An 18742-nucleotide genomic window follows, 5' to 3' on the forward strand; every position below is an offset into this window, starting at 1 on the left:
TACTGCCTTCATTCATTCAACAAATATCTCCTATTTGTTGGACTGTGCAAAAGGCCTTATGTTAGATGCTGGGGAGGGGGAAGGAGGGAGGAAATACAGAGATAAATAGGAAATGATCCTTGACCTTGAGGAGCTTAGAAACTACAGAATTAAAAGAGAAATGACATACACATGAATTACCATGATGCACAAATCTAGTCATTTAATTCTCCAGTGGCTAAATTCCAGTGGCTGGGGTTCTAATTGTCCTAAAACTTCCTCTTTTGAGTTACAAAGGGAAAAAGCTGTGTATAATCCATCTAGCATTCTGAGATTTGGTGAGTAAATCCTAGCTTAATGACTTCAAAGACTTCAATCCTATGCATTCTATGCCTGTGTCTTTCCAAAGGTAGCAGCAGCTTCTTCCCCTGTGTCCCAAAGTCAAGTCTTGCCCTAGGTCGGAAGCCTCACTTACCCGCTCGCAATAGAATGACCTGGTCATCCAGGGGTAGCTCTGAGAAGTGGGGGATTCTCTTGGCCCATTCCACCAAGGTGAAGAGCTGTTTGTCTGCTGCTTGGCATATGTTCGTAACAGGGTCGTTGGGCTGCAAACAGAGAGAGGCACCATGAGAAGTGGTAAAGGCATAGATGTGAGAAGATGGGGCAGGGCTGATCATGCTAGGACCACTCTCACTCAGGATGAGGCTTAGACTACTTGTCCGGAGGGGTTGACTGGAGCTCAACTCCAGGAAGCATGTGCTTTGCTTTAAGGGGTGGAGAACCCTTCTAAAAATTTACATCCTGAAGACAATCCTTCCTAGACTAATGGAACCTCAGAACAGGAAGGGATGTCAAAGGTTATCTCTAGTCCAACTCATACCTGAACAGGAGTCCTTTCTACAATAGCCCTGACAAGTGGAAATATAGACTTTGTTTGAAGATCTCAAATAAGAGATTCTTCAATGTCTTTGCCCCTGCCTGTGAGGACAGCTATAATGACAGTAATCTTCTTAAGCAGCTCTTTCAACTGAACCTTGTAGGGGGTATTCATCTGTACCCTTACCATTCCTCTTACTCTCCTCTATAGGAGCTCCATCGGGTGGAAGTCTTTCCTACAATATGGCGTACCCAGATGCTCCAAATGTGGCTGGACCACAGTAAAGGGCAATGGGACTGCCCTCCTGTCCTACACACCACACCTCTGGAAATGCATCTCTGGACCAATCACATCAGTGCTTTCAAATGCCACATCACACTACTGAGCCTCCAGGGCTGCCTCCTAAAGCCTCTCAATCTTTACCCACACAAACTGCTGACCAACCATTTCTCCCACATACAAACTGGTCACAACCAACTACATTCATTTCTTCTGACCCAGCATCTCCTTGGCAATTATAGTGGTATTTTCTGAATTTTTATTTTTCTTGATTCACCATGAGACATTTTTCAGATCTTCAGGTTTGCCTAACTTCCCTCAGACTGTAAAGCAGGAAAAGGAAGATATCATATTATTCACTTATGGGAGATGTGTGTGTTGGGGACAGAGGAGGTTGGAGGAGACACCAGCGGAAGGTCGAGGGCAGGCTGTCGTGTAACAACAGAAACGGAGATCTGAGCACTGAGCCTTTGGAATTGGCAGCAGAAGCCAAGGTTAAACCAATTCATGAGATGCTGCTGTCAACAGTGCAGCTTCTCTGTCTGGTGGGCTAAATGGTCATGAATAATTAGGGGATGCTAGAATCACAGAACTCTGGAGCTGGACAGGGCCTCAGGGGTCACTCAGTCCAGCTACTCACGAAGCACAGGGATTCCATCTACAAGATCCCTGAGAGGCAAATGTTCAGCCTCTTCTTGGATATTTCAATGAGGGGGAAGCTCATCCCATCCTGACACAGCCCATTCTATTTTCTCATAGCTCTCATTTTTAGAGCTGAGATCTGCTTCTCCCACCTACATATATTTTTTCTTTTTGTTAGAATATGTACTTTGTTATTTATTTTTTTTAATTTATGGAATAAAACAAACATTTCCATAATATAGCATAATAAAAAAGATGATTGCACCTGGAACTGTAAACCTACTATGCACAACCTGCTATTCCTTTTAATTATACAACAAAGTTTAAAAAAGAAAGAAATTCCCACCTACTTATTATCACCTATTGGTCCTAGTTCTGGTCTCTGAGGCTGTGCAGAGTCAATCTAGTCTTTCTTTCACATGACAGCCTCTCAACTACTGATCATGACCCATCCCCCCAACCAAGAGTGTAAGCTTTGGTAAAGGTTCATCCACATGTGCATTACTTAATTGTTCTAACAGCCAAAAACTGCCCTGGTCACCCTGTGATGAGTAGCCCAAAGTATGTTATTCTACTGAGATTAATCCACCTTTATTTGATCTCTAGAAGTCAGGGATTAGGATATGAGGACATGAAAAGTTCAGGAAGTCCTGGTCTAAATCATCCCTAGGGTCCTTTTATGAACTGTCCCGAGTGAGGTATATGTAGCATGTTACCTGGAGCTGTCAGAGCTTTGAAGTCACCAGGCAAATGACAGGAGAGTGAGATGAGATGTAAGCCTTTCTAAACCAAGTGAGCTCAGACTCGGTATGGGTCACCCACCCTACTCCAACACCTTCTTGCATTTCAGCTATGGTCCTTAGCACCAACACCCTGGCATCTAGTAGACAACTGGAAAAGGAAAGACAGAGCCTGGGGACTTCATCCAGTTGATGCCAGAGACATTGGCTTTTGATTGACACCCTGGTGCTTCACTTACTAGCTGTATGACATTGGGCAAGTCACCACGCCAGAATCTGGCCCAATGCCTTGTATATAGTAACACCTAATGAGCATCTCTTGAATTGGATTCAACTGAATGGACCCAGTCTCAGCTTCCTCATTTGAAAAATAAAGTATAATCCTACTTATTTTATACTGCAGTTGTAGGGATCAAATGAGATAACAGATGTGAAAATCCTCTGGAAACTGCAAAGTGATCTAAGCATGTAAGTATGCTTTATTTTTCTGGACCAATCCTGTGATTTTATTGGTTTAGGGAATTCCCAATGAGGAACTCTCTACCAATGCAGTCTAGCACCTGCTCTGCTGATTAGAGCCTAAGCAGGGAATCGTTTGTGAACATCAAGAGCCACTTGTTTAGAGCCATTTTACCAGCCTGCGTCAAGAGTGGGATCTGAAACCCTGATCTTCCTCACTCTGACACCATGTCCCTTTCCACCACACCACATCCAATACACCTCTCTATAAGGTATTATTAATATAAATATCCTAGTTCCTCAACAAAAGCCTGAAAGGGAAAGTCCCCTATCTCTCCCCCACCCCCAGTCCCTTTCTTCTTATCGATTCGTCCTGCAAGGGATTGATTTCCACATGAGCCGGGTGCTGGAATTTCATCATTCCATAAAACACAACAACTGAAGCATTGCAGCAGGAGAAAAAATACTTCCCTTTGAAATACTACCTAATAACGAAAACCATCTGCTCTTTAGTAGGACGTGCAGTCTAAACAGACCAAATCCCTGTTTAAAGAAACTGCTAACTGCTCAAGTGGGACGGCGATTACAAATTGGATGACGAGATTCGCCGTAGTGGTTTGAAAACCTCGGGGACTTGGGGAAGGGGGCAGGGAGGAGGAGATATGGGTAGATGGATGGATTTCATCCAGAAGCACGGCTTGCTGGGCTAGACTAAAATCACAGGATAATGAAACAGTCAAATAGGAAGAAGCTTTAGAAGGCATCTAGTCCAAGGTTTGCTGGACCTGGTCCTTCCAACAGCTCAGTTCTGGTGAAGGCAGATGCCTTAAACCTCAAGTCCTATCTCTACTATGGAGCCATCCCTGGCTTCTCCTATGAATTCCTATGGTGCTTAGAGCCTGAAACTTGCCAACAAGCATTGAATTAATTAAATGGTAAATCCCTAAAGAATAGAGTCTGTGCCATATTTATCTGGTATACCTGGTGCCAAGCAGAATACACACATGAGTACGTGATGAATTTGATTCTCAACTGTTCTCTGTCTCATGTCTTGATTTCCAAACTAGACAGCATGATCTCCCAGAAAGAACATGGCACCCAAAGTTGGGAGACCTGAGTTCTATTTCTGGCTGAACCACTTGGTTAACTGTACAACCCTGTATCAGCCAGCACCCCTCATGTGGGCCTGACTTGGCTCTTCTGTAAAATGGATAGAGAGTAGATCAGGGCTGGACAGGATCCTAGAGACCACGAGCATTTGGATCACAGAATGTGAGTGCTGGAAGGGGCTTTACAGTGAAGCCCAGAAAGTCCTATGTCTCCTAGCATTCAAGCCACTCATGTGATATAGTCACTGGATCAAATCTCTGCTTTTTTTCTGCATTCCTCACAATGTCTAGCATTGGAGGAACTTGATAAAGACCTGCTAATTAATCTATTAATCTAGAACTTGACAGTAAATCTACTAAAGTTGGAAAGGCAATGATAGCCCTGTTCCTCAAAAGATCCCTTTCTAAAAGAAAGTAACCTCATGCCAGTCATCCCTGATTCAGGCTGTTCAAATTCTCCAGGCCAAAGGAAGATGATAGTTCTGATAATGGAAGGTACAGCCTACCGTTATGCAGCTGGGAGGCACACTGGGCCTAGAGTCAAGAACACTGGAGTTCAAACCCAGACCCAGATACTTACTAGCTGTGTGACCTGGGGAACCCAGTTAACCTCTGTTTATCTCAGTTTCCCTGTAAAATGAGGATAATAAAAGCACTACTCAGGGTAGTTGTGAGGATCAGTGGGGTAAGATGTATAAAGCACTTAGCACAGTGCCTGACAATGAACAAATGCTTGTTTCCTTTCTTTCTCTCTGAATTTCAGTCTCCTCATCTGTGAAAAAGAGGAGACTAAACCAGATTATCCCATAAGGACCTTTCTAGCTCTGGCATTGTATAGTTCTTTGATTTTAAGCCTTTACATTGAAGTCAAGGAGATCTAGTTTGGAATGATGACAAAGGATGTAAAGGCGGTGTTTTTGAAATCCTGGGAAAATGTTAAGGGACTTTATAAAGTGTCTTCCCTAAGAACATTTAATGCATAAGGAGACAAGCCACTGAGAGGTTTGGAAAAGGACATGCCTGGAATCAGAGCCCTGGGCACTCAGGTATAAGGAGGTGGGAAGGACTGAGAGATGAAAGCTTGGTACAGTGGAAATAGAATCAGGTTTGAAGACCTGTGTTCAAAATCCAATTATGCTACTTGCTTCTACCTCTGTGACCACAGATGAGTCACCTGAAATCTCTGGGCCTCAGTTTCTTCATCTGTTAAATGAAAGCGTTGGACTACATGACCTCTGATGTCCCTTTCAGCTCTAAATCCTATTAATAACCCAAGGGTTCTCCCCTTGAGGAGAAGAGTAGACCCATTTCTCCCCTTAGTCCTGCCTATCAAAGAAGAAAGATGGAAGGGAAAGTATGAAACATGTCCTACTGACCATACTCCTGAGCACATGCATTAATTAAACTTCTGGGCTGTTTAGAGGATGGGAGGGGACTGTCATGGCATTTGTTGATGGAATTTTAATCACTGTCTCACAAGAAGCGGCTGTCAGGCATTCTCCCTGGGCCAGGCTGGCGGCTCTGCAGCTGAGGGTGTTTTCTCCAACCCTCTCAGCCCCCAAGAGACCATCCCCTTGGGTAAGGGCTTCCAGGCACCACTCTGGATGGAGCATGCCAGACTGAAAAGCTGTTGGCTACCTGATCCTCCTGGAAATGGGGAGTTTGGAAATGTCTTCCAAGGGACAGCAGTGACTTGAAACTTTCTCTTCAAAGGCTAATTAAGAGTGATCAAACCAGGCACAGTTCAGTTACTGGTTTTCTCTTTCAGGGAGTTGAGAGCTGGACAGGAATTCTGCTTACTCAGCATGCATCTACTGTCAACCTACTATGTGTCCACTCTTATGTGGGATATACAAGGAGGTGTGTGGGTAGAATGGGTAAAATATGGGGCTAGGAGTCCAGAGACACAGCTCAACTTTCCCACTAATCCTCTTTGTAACCTTGGGTAAATGGCTTCCCTTCCCTAAGACTTTCTTCATTCTATAAAATTTATATTTTATAATTCATAAATTTCTTCATTCTACAAAACGGGGGAGTGGGGAGTGGATTAGAATGGGGAAAATGAATGAAATTAAAAATAATTTCTTAAGTGTTTACTATGTACCTAGCACTGTGTTAAGTGCTAGGGATATAAAGAGAAAAAATGAGACAATTCACTCAATTCTAATTGGGGTAGAAAACTCATAAAGGAGGGTACAGCTACAGGGTGGACAGAAAGGTCTAAGGATTCTTGAGGTGCAATCACAGTTCTTAGGGTGCATGAGATTCTGGAGGGCATAAGCTGGGCAGGTGGTCCTCAATCTTACCAGAAAGACTGGAGCTAGTGATTTTCTGCTCTCTAAGCAGTGTGAGCAGCCATGTCTGGCTGACAAATGGGGTTGGAGACAACTGCAGAATGATTATCCTGTGTCTACAAGAGAGACCTAGGCCACGACCACTGAGAAAGGGATTAGTGGGTCAGAGAACTGGAGTAGAGTGGTGACTTTGGGTTCCTACCTACAGTGGCAGGGATGGTAGGGGTGGGGAAGTAGACAGTACCAAGTCTGAGGAAGTTAAGTCTAACCTTCTTTTACAGGTGAGAAAACTAAGTCCAGAGAAAGGGACTGACCAGCCCAAGATAACCTGTCTCTAAGCTCCCTTTCACTGAAATTCCTATGATTTTATATCCATGTCTGTTATTGTTATTATTTAGTGTTATAAATATAGTAATACATATGAAATAGAGACAGAAAAAGCTGAAACAGAATCCTAAGAGGTGCTAGGCTGTTAGTAAGACTGTGAACCCTGAAGTAATTCAGAGAAATCAAAATACTTTCAACAGAGGACTTTCTTTTGCTGGAAGTTTTCACGTGGAAGCTGAACCAACCACTTATTGGAAAAGTCATAGTGGGACTTTCTGCTTAGCTGAGGATGGACTCAGCGGCCTTTGAGATCCCTTCCAACTGTGAGATGCTCTGATTTCTACGAAGACATGAGATCTTTATGGAGCCTGGCCCTAAGCTACACATAGGGGGCTGGCTCCTTTCTGTACCTTCTTCCTTCCATTGTGTCCCTTCTCTTCAACCAGATTAGAAGCTCCCTGAGGTCTGGGACAGTGGTTTTTCTAGTTTCACTGTCTGACACAGCATCTGATAAAGAGCTCTCCAGGCAGCAGGCAACCAATCTGCTAGCCTTAACTACACTGATGCTTGACTTATCCACAGTTGTGACTTTGGGGCACTGGAGAGCATCTTTGGGACCCTTCCCTCACTGCAAAATTTTCCTCCCCCAATGACTGTTGCCAGTGACATTTTAACCCAGGGGTAAAGCTCTGAATTGTCCAATGAAAGACCAAACTTCAGATGTTTAGAGAGAAGGTAATGGCATTCACTGGCATTCACCTAGAGGTATTGTAGAAATGATTTGGAGTTTTTCCATAGAGCAGAATTGGATACAGCGGGGTAAGGGCAATAAGGCTTGGGAGACTCAAAGCCAAGGGCATGTTTTAGGGCCTGGAGTACTGGAACTGGAGTCAGAAACAAGAAAACAGGATCATAGAATCTAAACCTGGGGGGAAAAAACCCTTCAAGGCCAGAGGTATCAAATACACTGCCCATGAGCCAAATTAAAATGTAACTGGGAAAGTTAACAAAAATAAAAATACAATGAAACATAAATATTGTACTTTTAAAACTAAGTCAAATATGAAGCAGGCAGGGTTCCTCATGTAAGACACCACTGTTCAAGGTCATTTAATCTAAATAGCCCATTTTACAGAGGAAAAAACAGAGGCCCAGAAAGTTTAAGTGACTTGCCCCAAATCAAGCAGGTAGTAAGTAGAAGAGACAGGATTTTAACCTACATCTCCTCTGACTCCAATTCCATTGCTTTTCCCAATGTAGAACAAAAAGAAGACTGAGCAGGAAGCCAATTCCTACAGCTTCTGCTCCAACCCCCCCCGCCCCCCGCAATGCTGGGGAGCTCATTACCTCCCAAAGTAGCCCATGTCACTATTGAACAATTCTAATTGTTAGAAAGTTCTTTCTCGGGGCGGCCAGGTAGCACAGCGAGTAAGAGCACCGGCTCCAGTGTTGAGAAGACCTGGAGATCGAATCCCGGGCTCAGACACTTAGCACCCACCCAGAAACACCTGGCCATGTAACCTTGAGCAAGTTACTTAACCCCAATTGCTTAGGGACGGCCAGGTGGCTCAGCGAGCAAGAGCACCGGCTCCAGTGTTGGGACGACCTGGAGATCGAATCCCGGGCTCAGACGCTCAGCACCACACCCAGAAATAACTGGCTGTGTAACCTTGAGCAAGTTACTTAACCCTGATTGCTTAAAAAAAAAAAAAAAAGAAAGTTCTTTCTCACATAACCCAAAATCTGACCCCTCTGTAACTTTCATTTGCTGATCTGAGTTCTGTTCTTTGAAGTTGTATATAAGAAATTACTTCTTTCAAGTGTACCTTCAACTACTCCCATCCCCAAACTTACTACTCTAGCCACACTGGTCTAGTTCAGTTGCCTCCCTGCACATTCCTTCTATCATCCCTGGGTATTTCAAGGGGCCCCTTCCAACACTAAAAAACAGCACACATTCCCCTTCCCAGCAGCCTGTGTTGAATTATGCTGGAAGCAGCATTCAATTTGCTCAGAGACGGGAGGAGATGATGTGTAAGATAAAGTTATTTATTTCTGCCTCCTCTCTGAGACTTGTTTTCAACTCAGCACAGGGCTCCTAACAACTTCCCTTCAACCAAGAGGCCACCAAACTCTATTATCCAGAACCCCAAAGGGTGCCTAGCATATAGAAGGCACTTAATAAATGTTGGCTGAATGGGAAGGGCTGGATCAAAGGAGCCCTCACCATCACTTCTTCTCTCTGCCCCTCTCCCTTTAATGAGCTCACTGAAGAACTAGAGAGTGACCCTTCATGAGGAACAACAATGACCGCAAAATGCTTGCACAGGACTAGCTAGGTTGGACCCCAAAGATCAGTCCTAGAAATGTTAGATTGTTGGATTTTGGATTTAGAGCCCAATGAAAGTCTCCAAAGGCCACAAACTCGCCTCTCCCCTCCAGAGCCCAGAGACTGCCTCCATACATAGCTCTGGAAGTAAGGCCATGTGCATGTGAAAGGCCTCCATGCTGATGAGAGCATTCTATTAAAGAGGCCAACACAATCAGGTTAGTCTTCATGGGATTATTTGGCTTTACTCTAGTCCAAAAATTCTCCCTTTTTTATGTCATGTACTCCCTTTGGCAATCTGGTGAAGCCTACAGACCTCTTCTCAGAATAATGTTTTTAAATGTGTAAGGTACAAAGGATTATAAAGGAAACCAATGATATTGAAATATGATTATCAAAATATTCAAGTAAGTTCATGGATCCTCGGGTTAAGAAATCGTAAAAATATAGTTATATTGGGCACCCAACAGATCCTAAATATAGTCTTTGGGCACCTAACAAAGTCTAAATCCTGGTCAAAGTCTGATCTTCGACCTCAGACACAGCCTAAACCCTAATCTTGATAATCTTGTGACCCCGGCCAGAGCCTAAACCCTGACCCCTGATCCCAGGCATAAATGGAATGAGCCCTAATCTCACTACACACTGAAACCTAACCCAACTATAGAAAGAACTGTAACCTTGGTCCAACCCTGGTCACTGGCTAAACCTTAAAGCAAACATAAACTGGCCCCTTATTCCTTATGAAAGAGACTGTCTCCCTATCCCCAGCTACAGATTAAACTTTTAATTGTTGGCTCATTATCTTAGAAATGATGGTCAAAACTGAGACCAGTGTTTAGATGGAAACCTAGTCCCACCACTTGAGACATAACTCAGATATAGTGTACTACTGAGTAAATGCATATAAAGTGTTGAACTGACTGTCAGCTGTGGTTATTATTACTAGTAGTGCTATTTTCTTACATGAAGGTTGGCAGTATTATGTATACATAAGACCTGGGTCTGAGCCCGGATCAAAATACAGGAGTCCTACAGTGTTACAGTGTGACTGGGGACAAATTACTCAATTTCCTGATGGCTCAGTTATTCTAGCTATTAAATGGGAATAAAAGCTGCTCCTGTTCACTCCAGTGGGATAAGAAGAGAAGATGAGATAGGACAATTCAGAGATAAAAAAAGGTGTAATCTAATCCAACCATTATCATTAGGAGGAAGTAGGAATTCTCTTCTGTGCTGAGACAGGTTTGCTGTTTTCTAGTTGGGAAGCTCTACTAGGTGGGTTTACACATCCCCTCATTCCAGACATAATCAAAATCTGGGCATTATCACTGCCTATAAACCCTTTATATAGTCATTCATGTCATAATAGTACCTGGCCTAATGAATATATTTGTACAAACAAGACACACACAGGATGAAAAGAAGAAAATTAACAAAGGGAAGGTACTAGAATTAAGAGTGATCCAAAAAGCAGACTTAAATCTATGTGCCTCCCCCCACATACACCCCTCTGCTTGCTAATTTATGAAACCCATTCTTGTCCCTTTTCTTAAGGGATCTTCACAACATTTCTTTGAAACAGGTAGGGCAGAAATAAATTTCTAAAGATGAGGAGATTGAGATGGTTCACATATCAAGAGCTAGAAAAGAATTCTGAGACTATCTAATCTAACGCCCTCATTTAAAAAAAAAAAAAGAAAACTGAGGTCCATGAGGATTAAGTGACTTGGTCACTGTCACACAAGAAATGTGTCAGGGGAGAGAGGGCAGGTGGGTAATTTTAACCAAGAGCCAGTGTTCTTTCCATTGTATTAATGGTGCCTCCATGAATTTGCTAGAAGGGATAATGAACTGAAATTCAAACCCAGGTCTCCTAGAGCTGTGCTTTTTTTTTTTTTTTTCCATTCCGTCATGCTTTCTTTCTAACTTGGTATAAGCTGCTAGAAAGGTCCCTTTAAACTGTTCTTTGCAATGCTCAGATCAATATAGTCTTTGGAGGGGGAAAAAAGGATTTTGATTTTGGCTATTGTCACTGACCACACAAACTCTAAGACCACTGGGTAATAAACAAAGAGTTAACTATAATAACAACTCGTACTTATATTGTGCTTTAAAACTGACAGAAAAACCTTCCTCAGTTACCAGGAAGGAAGAAGGGGACAGAACATGGGGTGTGTGTACGACAGGCCATGAGAGTAGCACAAATACCATTATCTACACCTTACAGATGTGGAAGAGGTGAGTGGCTTATTCATGGTCATCCAGCTAATGAGCATCCCCTTGATTAATAATACTTGTAATAATAATGACAGTAACAAAAAACAATTTATGTAGTGATTTATGGTTGCTTATAAGTATTTAACATACATTACCTCATTCAATAAATTATATCATTTGAGAGAGTATAATTCTAATGGGCAAGAGCCCATTGAGTTGAGTGAGTACTCTTTTGCCTTCACTATGATCTACTCAGATTTTGTTGCAAAATGTCCAAGTACTCATCAACACACTGAGTCTGGAAAAGGACTGGGGGTGAGGGAAGGGGTATCTGAGGTGCTGTCTACTCTTAAGTAACGCCATTACAAATTTTTTTCCATTTACTCACTGAATTGGGATTCAGTCCCATGTTTGCCTCGATGTATGTCTCTGTCTTTGGCTCCACAGCAAGTTCGGCTTCCAAGATCTTTTCCACCGGCATGTCCTCGTTGGCGCTGCTGGTTGACTCCACCTCATTCTCATTCCGGTCTTTGCCCCTCTGCCTCTCCTCTTGCACAGCTAGAAAAGAGGGGTGGATGTGAGCTATGGACTCCATGTCACCCATGGAAGGTCCAGGAATATGGGAAAGAGGTGGCATCCCTCAAGTCCTTCACACCAAACTCCCAGCCAACAAGGGTGTCACAGCCTAAGGGCTACACAATGGAACCTTGGGTTCTAGCTACAAAAGGGAAGGCCCCCCACCTGCCATCTTCTCAGTGAAGTTTTCCACTGAAGAAATGGGAAAAGGAGAGCCTTCTGGGGAAAAAAAAAACTGTACAGGTGTGGTCAACTCTCAATTATCTAATCCATGAATTTGCCACATTTATTGTTTAATCATTAAAGCCCTGGCTAACATACACCCCCACATGGTCAGATGAAGCGCACAATGAGAACACACACTCATTTTAATATTAGACCAGAACTACTAACAAGTTAATACCTACACGAAATGGGAGAAAAACATCACTTGAACATCCCATAATGCTAAAGCAGGAAGTGCTATTAGAGACCATCATGTCCAACTCTTATCATTTTTCAAAGGAAGAATCTTTTGCTAAGAAACCAAAGTGATTTCACTCGAGGTCAAACAGCAAGTGAGAGGCAGAGTGGGGACCCAACCACAAGTCTACTGACTCTCAGACCAATATTCTTTCCATGACAGCACACTATATCCAATGCCAACTAAAATGGTTTTTGGAATTATTTATTGCTTTGGATTACTCATGCTTGAGCTCCCTTCAATTAGTGTAGACAATTCAGAATGGAAGGTACAAGATACATGAGCAATCAAGAGAATGGAAACATACCGTGGGAGAAAAAGAATTGGATCTAGAGTTAGAGAGGACTGGTGTTCAAATCCAGGCTCTATGAAGTATGTGTGACCTTGGGTAAATCATTTACCTTTCCCTAGCATCGATTTCCTTAACTATAAAGTGAGGTGACTGAACTAGGTCTCTAAGATTCTTCCCAATTCTAAATTTTTAATTCTATGAACATAAACGCCTGGGTAAACTTCACTTTGACAAGAGGCTTCAAAGAAAGACAGGGACAGGGCATCAAGCTAAGAGGCCAGAATACATGAGGCTCCTGCCAGATAAGATGAGCCACCCACACAGGTTGGGTTTAATGGGAAGGAACCAGTTGGGTGGGGCTCTGTGGTGGCGCCTTAATGGTGCCCACAGTACTCCACTTGTAGCTTGGAGCGTCTGCCCTACAGAAGGGAATTCCTTGCGGTTGCTTTGAGTCACTGCCCCGACTCTAAGGGCCTGCGCCCACCTTTGGTGCTGTGTTACCCATGCAGGAGAAAACACTGAGCCTGGGGCATTTTGCCACCCATCCCCCCACCACACCTAACCTGCTGAGCCTCCTCTCTCCTGGGTTCTTGACTCCATCACACTGTAAATCACCCTTCCCACCTACGTCTTCTCTGGTTACCTGGGGCCTCAGCTGCTTATAGCTAGCAGCCAAGATCAGACAGAACGACAAATGGATCCATGGATAAATGAGGCAGGGTGGAAGGGGAAAGAAGAAATTAACTTGGAAAAGTGATCAAAGGGACCATTCATATAGTCTGGTGTCCTACATCTTGTCTTCCACCAGCAAGTTTGAGAATGGGAATGGATGGCTCCTCAGAGAGAAGAAACTTCAATTCAACAAACGTTTATCAAGTGAATACATTGTACGGGCACTATGCTATGTGCTAAGGATGAAAACAAGAAAAAAAACCCACCAGCTGCCCTCAAGGAACTTGCATCCTCCCCAAGAGAACACGACATGTATAAAAAGTATCATGTAAAAATGTTTAGACTTTTTGCACAAAATGTGTATAAAATTGGAATTATACAAGGTAGAGAATGACAGTGACACAGGAGAGATCCAGACACAATGCTCTGGAACATTTGAGAAAGAGGAGATGGGAATCTGGGTTACGTCTCATAGAGTACAGGCTAGGTCATGGGCATGCACACAAGCCCAAACCAGCAGGATGAGAGCAGGAACACTCGGTCAGACTGGGCAGCAAGGTCCCTTCCGCATATCCTCCAGTTGGAAGCAGGGAGGGCTCCCCCTCCTCTTTCCAGATGAGCCTTAAGGTCCCAGGGGCCACCAAACCTGCTGCCCTGAGGGCACAGGCACCACCCAGAGCTCCCAAGAAAACTCCAGGGACAAGGAACTGCAGTGTCTCCTGTCTTCTTAAGTAACCCCTACTTCATGAACACATGGAAGCCTGAGCAGTTCTTTTCAGAGCTGGGTTTCTATGGACTCCAGACATTGTTGCTCCCCACCCTTCATTCCCAGAAACCAAGATGTGAAATGCCCAATAGTTTTCCATGCCAATCTAACTTTGCACCAATTATTCTTCCCCTCCTCCCCTTTATTTTCTCCAGACCATCTGTATTTATGTAGTCTTTGTTCATCTTTCTAGTTTACAAATCCTCTGGGTCAGGGACCAGGAACCTGAAGCCTGGAGGCCACATTTAGCCTTCTAAGTCCTTGGGTGTGGCCTTTTGACTGAGTCCAGATTTTACAAAACAAATCCTTTTATTAAGGGAATTTGTTCTGTGAAGTTTGGATCCAGTTGAAGAGCCACACTTGAGGACCTAAATGGCCATATGTGGCCTCCATGCCACAGGTTCCCCAGCCTTACCCTAGGTGGTCCTAGCAAGGTTTTCCAGTAATGTTATTTCTGCAGATTGACTGCTTCCCCTCTCTCACCTCCTTGCCTTTGCTCACATTAAACTTAGACTGGCTCCTCTCTTCTCACTTTTCCCATCCAATGGGCCCTTTAAAGTTGGTGACTGAAATGTCTCTTTCAAGGAACCGTCCTTGGTTTTCTGAGGTGGTGCAAACCTTCGCTCTCCAGCTCCATATAGAACCTTTTCTTTCTAATACACTGATCATGTAATATTGTCCATTATTTCTGTGTGTCTTATCCTGTTATGAGACTATCCAATTTCTTGGGGAGCAGGATGGGAGAGATTTATCAAATCTAGTCTAAACTGTGAATGTGCTGATGCATGTCCTGGAGAGCAGATCACAGGGATCACAGATCAAGAGCGAGAAGGAACTCTGAGTCCAAACCCTTCATTTTTAGAATGAGAAAAAGAAAGCCCACAGAGAGGTTCAGTGACTTTACCCATGGTCACACAGGTAGAATTTGAATCCAGGTCTCTCTGGCTCCAGGGCTACATCCATGCCTTATTACTTAATAAATGTTGATTAAAAAAAAAAAAAGTTGTTAAGAACTGAGAACAAACTCACATGGCCTGTATAGTGGAGAGGGCTCTGGCCTTAAAGCCAGAGGCCCCAACTAAAGCCAACTAGAATGGTGCCGGGACTTACCTGCTGTTTGAAGAATTACTCATTCTTGAACTGCCCTCAATTACTCAGAATGATCTAGGATTGATGGTACAGGGAAAGAGAGCAGTCAAACAAGGAAAATATGGTTCAGTCCAAAGAAGGCTAGATTTGGAGTCTGAGGAGCCCTTTGGTCAAATCCTGGATCTACTATGTGACTTTGTGCATTGCACTTAACCTCTGTGGGCCTCAGTTTCCTTATCTGTAAAATGAAGGAGTTAGGCTCAGTGACCTCTAAGATGCCCTCCTCTAGCACTAAATATACAAGCCTGTGATTCCCAATAGATCATCCCATTTCTAGCAGGGCAATGCCCTCTACTACCTCTTCTTGATTAACTCCTGGCAAGAGGACCAGATCAGGAACCAGAATTTCACATCTAGCTCTGCCATTCACTACCTGTGTGACCTTAGGGAGGTCACTGGAATGCTCTGGGCCTCATTTTCTCTAACTATAACACAGTGGGGAGAAGAAGAGAATAAATGATCTCTAAAACATTTCTAGCTCTGAGTCCTAGGAGCCAATGTTGGTCCTATGTTCAATGGTTGACCTGAATTACAGGAGTGGAAAGCTACCCTGCACTGAAAAAGAAATCCTTGCCCTTGACCAACTTTGCTCTTTTGGACACAAGGCCACAGTGTGTCCATGAATTTGAACCTGCCACACTGGACAGACAGCAAGCAAAGACACCAGGGGGTGCTTGGGACTGATTAAATTGCAGAAACCTGAAGCCTTAAGTAGTGTATGCTGGAGCACTTTGTAAGACACAAAGAAAACACACACACACACACACACACACACACACGCTGCCCCTTCCCTGACCTCAGGAAACTCATCTGAAGCTAAGTAAAAGGGGGTGGTCAAGTTTAAGCCTGAAGTTACCATCCCCATCTTCCCTATCAGGCTTTCACATTAGGGGGAAAAAGTTTTCTAATTAGCTGCAGTTCTGAGCCTCCCCCCAACACACAAACCCCAGTTTCCTAAGTGGGAATTTAGGCTGTTCAGCAATCCATCATTTGCCAGATCCTACTCTAGAGGGGCAGAACGAAGTGATTATTGTAAATCTAGCCCTGGTAAAAGGCCCTGGCTCCTCTGAGAGCCCAGGCACAATATAAAGATAAAATATGGTTATGTTTGCAAACAGCTAGATGTCGAATCACTAGCAGTCTGTGCCACGCTTAGAGAACCCGTGCACTGGAGTCAGCATATTCCTCCAGCTCCGTGGGCTTGGCCCCACGATTCGAAGGGGCTTCTCCAGCTCTCCACAGTTACCATCTGGAGCTGGAGAAGCCAAGGGGAACGGAGACTTTCCAAGCAAACTGACAGAAGATACAAAGCCCGTACAAGGCCCACAGAGATTCACGAATGGTTAAGAGAGACAAGGGATGGACCCTGAAGCTATTGCTAGTTTAACCCCTTCGTTTTACAGAATAAGGGACCGAGCCCCAAAGCAGAGATGGAACTTTCCCAAGGTCACACAGCTAGTCCTTGGCAAAACTGGGACTCAATATTATGGTCCCTATTTCTATCCAGCCCTGTAGCCTTGGCCCAGCTCAGAGAAGCTTTCCTTGACCAACTCCACCCAACTTAGTTCTTTTTCTTCTCTGGATTTCCGCTAAAGTGTACAATGTGTGCCGCTTAATCTGGAGACTGATTAAAAACTTGCTTGTACTGTCAAATATGCTAGCTTCACGCCTGTGCTTCTTATCTCCACAATGATAGCAAAAGTTCCTTGATGATTCTGTTTCCCCCAGAGCGCCAACCATGGGACTGAGCATATAGCAGAGTCTTAATATATATATTTATAATAAATCTACAAAGTGACAATCCCATTCCAGGCATCAGTACACACACACTCTCACGGTCTGAAAAAAAAAATGGCAGGATCAAAATACTGAATTCAAGAAAACTGTCAGGGGCAGATAGTATTAAATCTTATCCCAAACAGACTACAATTAGCACAGCTGTGGACTGCTAAAACCTTGGTGTCTGGAGGGAAAATAAGGATAACCTACATGCCTGGGTTATTGCAAGAAATGTCTCACACTATCACATTCCAGTCAAACTTGGTTTTTAGTTGTTTCCCAGCCCATTCTGCAAGTTTTCTGTGCAGAACCCTTGAATGGACCTCCTGCTACTGCTGCTGAAACTCCAGATGCTGAAATCTTCCCCTTCCTTCTACGTCCAGTTCAGTGCCATCTCCTCCATGAAGGCTCCTTTCCTCTCTCCAGAGCTGAAAGCGATCCCTTCATCTTCTCACCTTTCTATTTAGTCCCTATACCCTTACAGTATTCTCTTTTGGATCATGGGACACAGCCCTAGGCCTAGACTCAGAGAGCCTAAGCACAAAATGCTGCCTCTGACATTTACCTATATGACCTCTAACAAGTCATTTAAGGAAGAAAACAACCATTTATTAAGTAAATGCCTACTATATGCCAGGCACTGGGCTATGTGCTTTATAAATATTATTTCATTTGTTCCTCACAATATCCCAGAGACGTGGGTGTTATTAATATTCTGATTTTACGGGTGGGGAAACTGAGGACAAACATAAGTGATTTGCTCAGGGTTGCAGAGCAAGTGTCAATGTCTAGATTTGAATTCAGGTCTTCCTGACTCCAGGTCCACTTCTCTATCCACTGTGCCACCTAACTGACCCTGAGCCTCATTTTCCTATTCTGTAAAATTAGGGGATTGGACTATATGGCTTCTTCTCTGCCCTTTGTCTCTATTAGGTTAAAAGCTCAATGAAGGTCATTTTTCATCTTTATATTCCCCAGGACTAAGCTCAGTGGCATATGCATAGTAGGTGTCTTAATAAGTTGAACTGAACTGAGCTACACATGCTGTCTCACACATGGCCTGTCATAGCATAGCAATCTGACCCACTGAATTTGAGGAGGCATTCGATGACAGACTCAGACAGGATCTCCTAGTTGATTCACCTACCACAGATGAAGGTAATTACAACAGGCCCTTCCCTAAAGTAACTAATATGGACTGCTATTGGCTACATGTGCAACTCAAACATACTCTCAGTCCCCATGCTCTCCTGCTTCCATCCCTTTGCTTACAGTGATCCCCATGCCTGGAATGAACTCTCTTTCCCTTCTTTACCTGTTGAATTCCTACCCATTCTTGAAAGCCCAACTCAAATACCCTTCATCCTTTCATTAGTAACAACTAAGTCCTGTTGGACTTCACATAACAATTTTCTGTCTCTCCCAAATGCCCCAAATATATTGTGCTTGTGTCTTGGTCTCCCTATTAGAGTGTAAGTTCCATGAGGGCAGGAAAGACATCTTCTCTAAATTGTAATATCTGCCCCCAACACCCAGAACAGTGCCTTGCATAGGACAAGTGAACCTAATTGAATTGAAAATCCATAGAAACAGTCCCTCCCATATCCTAAAGACTGATAGTACAAGGTCATTCTGCATTAGCCTGGGCTCCAATACCAATGGTACAAAATGGGACTCCTCTGGCTTAGTCCTAAATCCATTCACTGGACTTGGGCCCAATTCCCCTCCCCTACACACACACACACACACACACACACACACACACACACACACACACACACACACACACA

General features: G+C 43.7%; 1 protein-coding gene across 1 annotated transcript in view; it reads right to left on the reverse strand.

Moving 5' to 3' along the window:
- RXRA (retinoid X receptor alpha) overlaps window positions 1–18742 on the reverse strand; it is a 175841-nt gene that overhangs the window by 19731 nt on the left and 137368 nt on the right. The window contains exons 5-6 of the mRNA XM_069069227.1: window positions 11644–11813; window positions 455–584 (exon numbers count right to left, since the gene is read on the reverse strand). Coding sequence (XP_068925328.1) covers window positions 455–584; window positions 11644–11813 — 300 coding nt within the window. The remainder of the gene's footprint in view (window positions 1–454; window positions 585–11643; window positions 11814–18742) is intronic.

Source organism: Petaurus breviceps, unplaced genomic scaffold (assembly GCF_028583685.1).
Source record: "Petaurus breviceps papuanus isolate PSGF00001 unplaced genomic scaffold, PetGlider_PUasm1.0 90779, whole genome shotgun sequence".
NCBI classification, from domain to species: domain Eukaryota; kingdom Metazoa; phylum Chordata; class Mammalia; order Diprotodontia; family Petauridae; genus Petaurus; species Petaurus breviceps.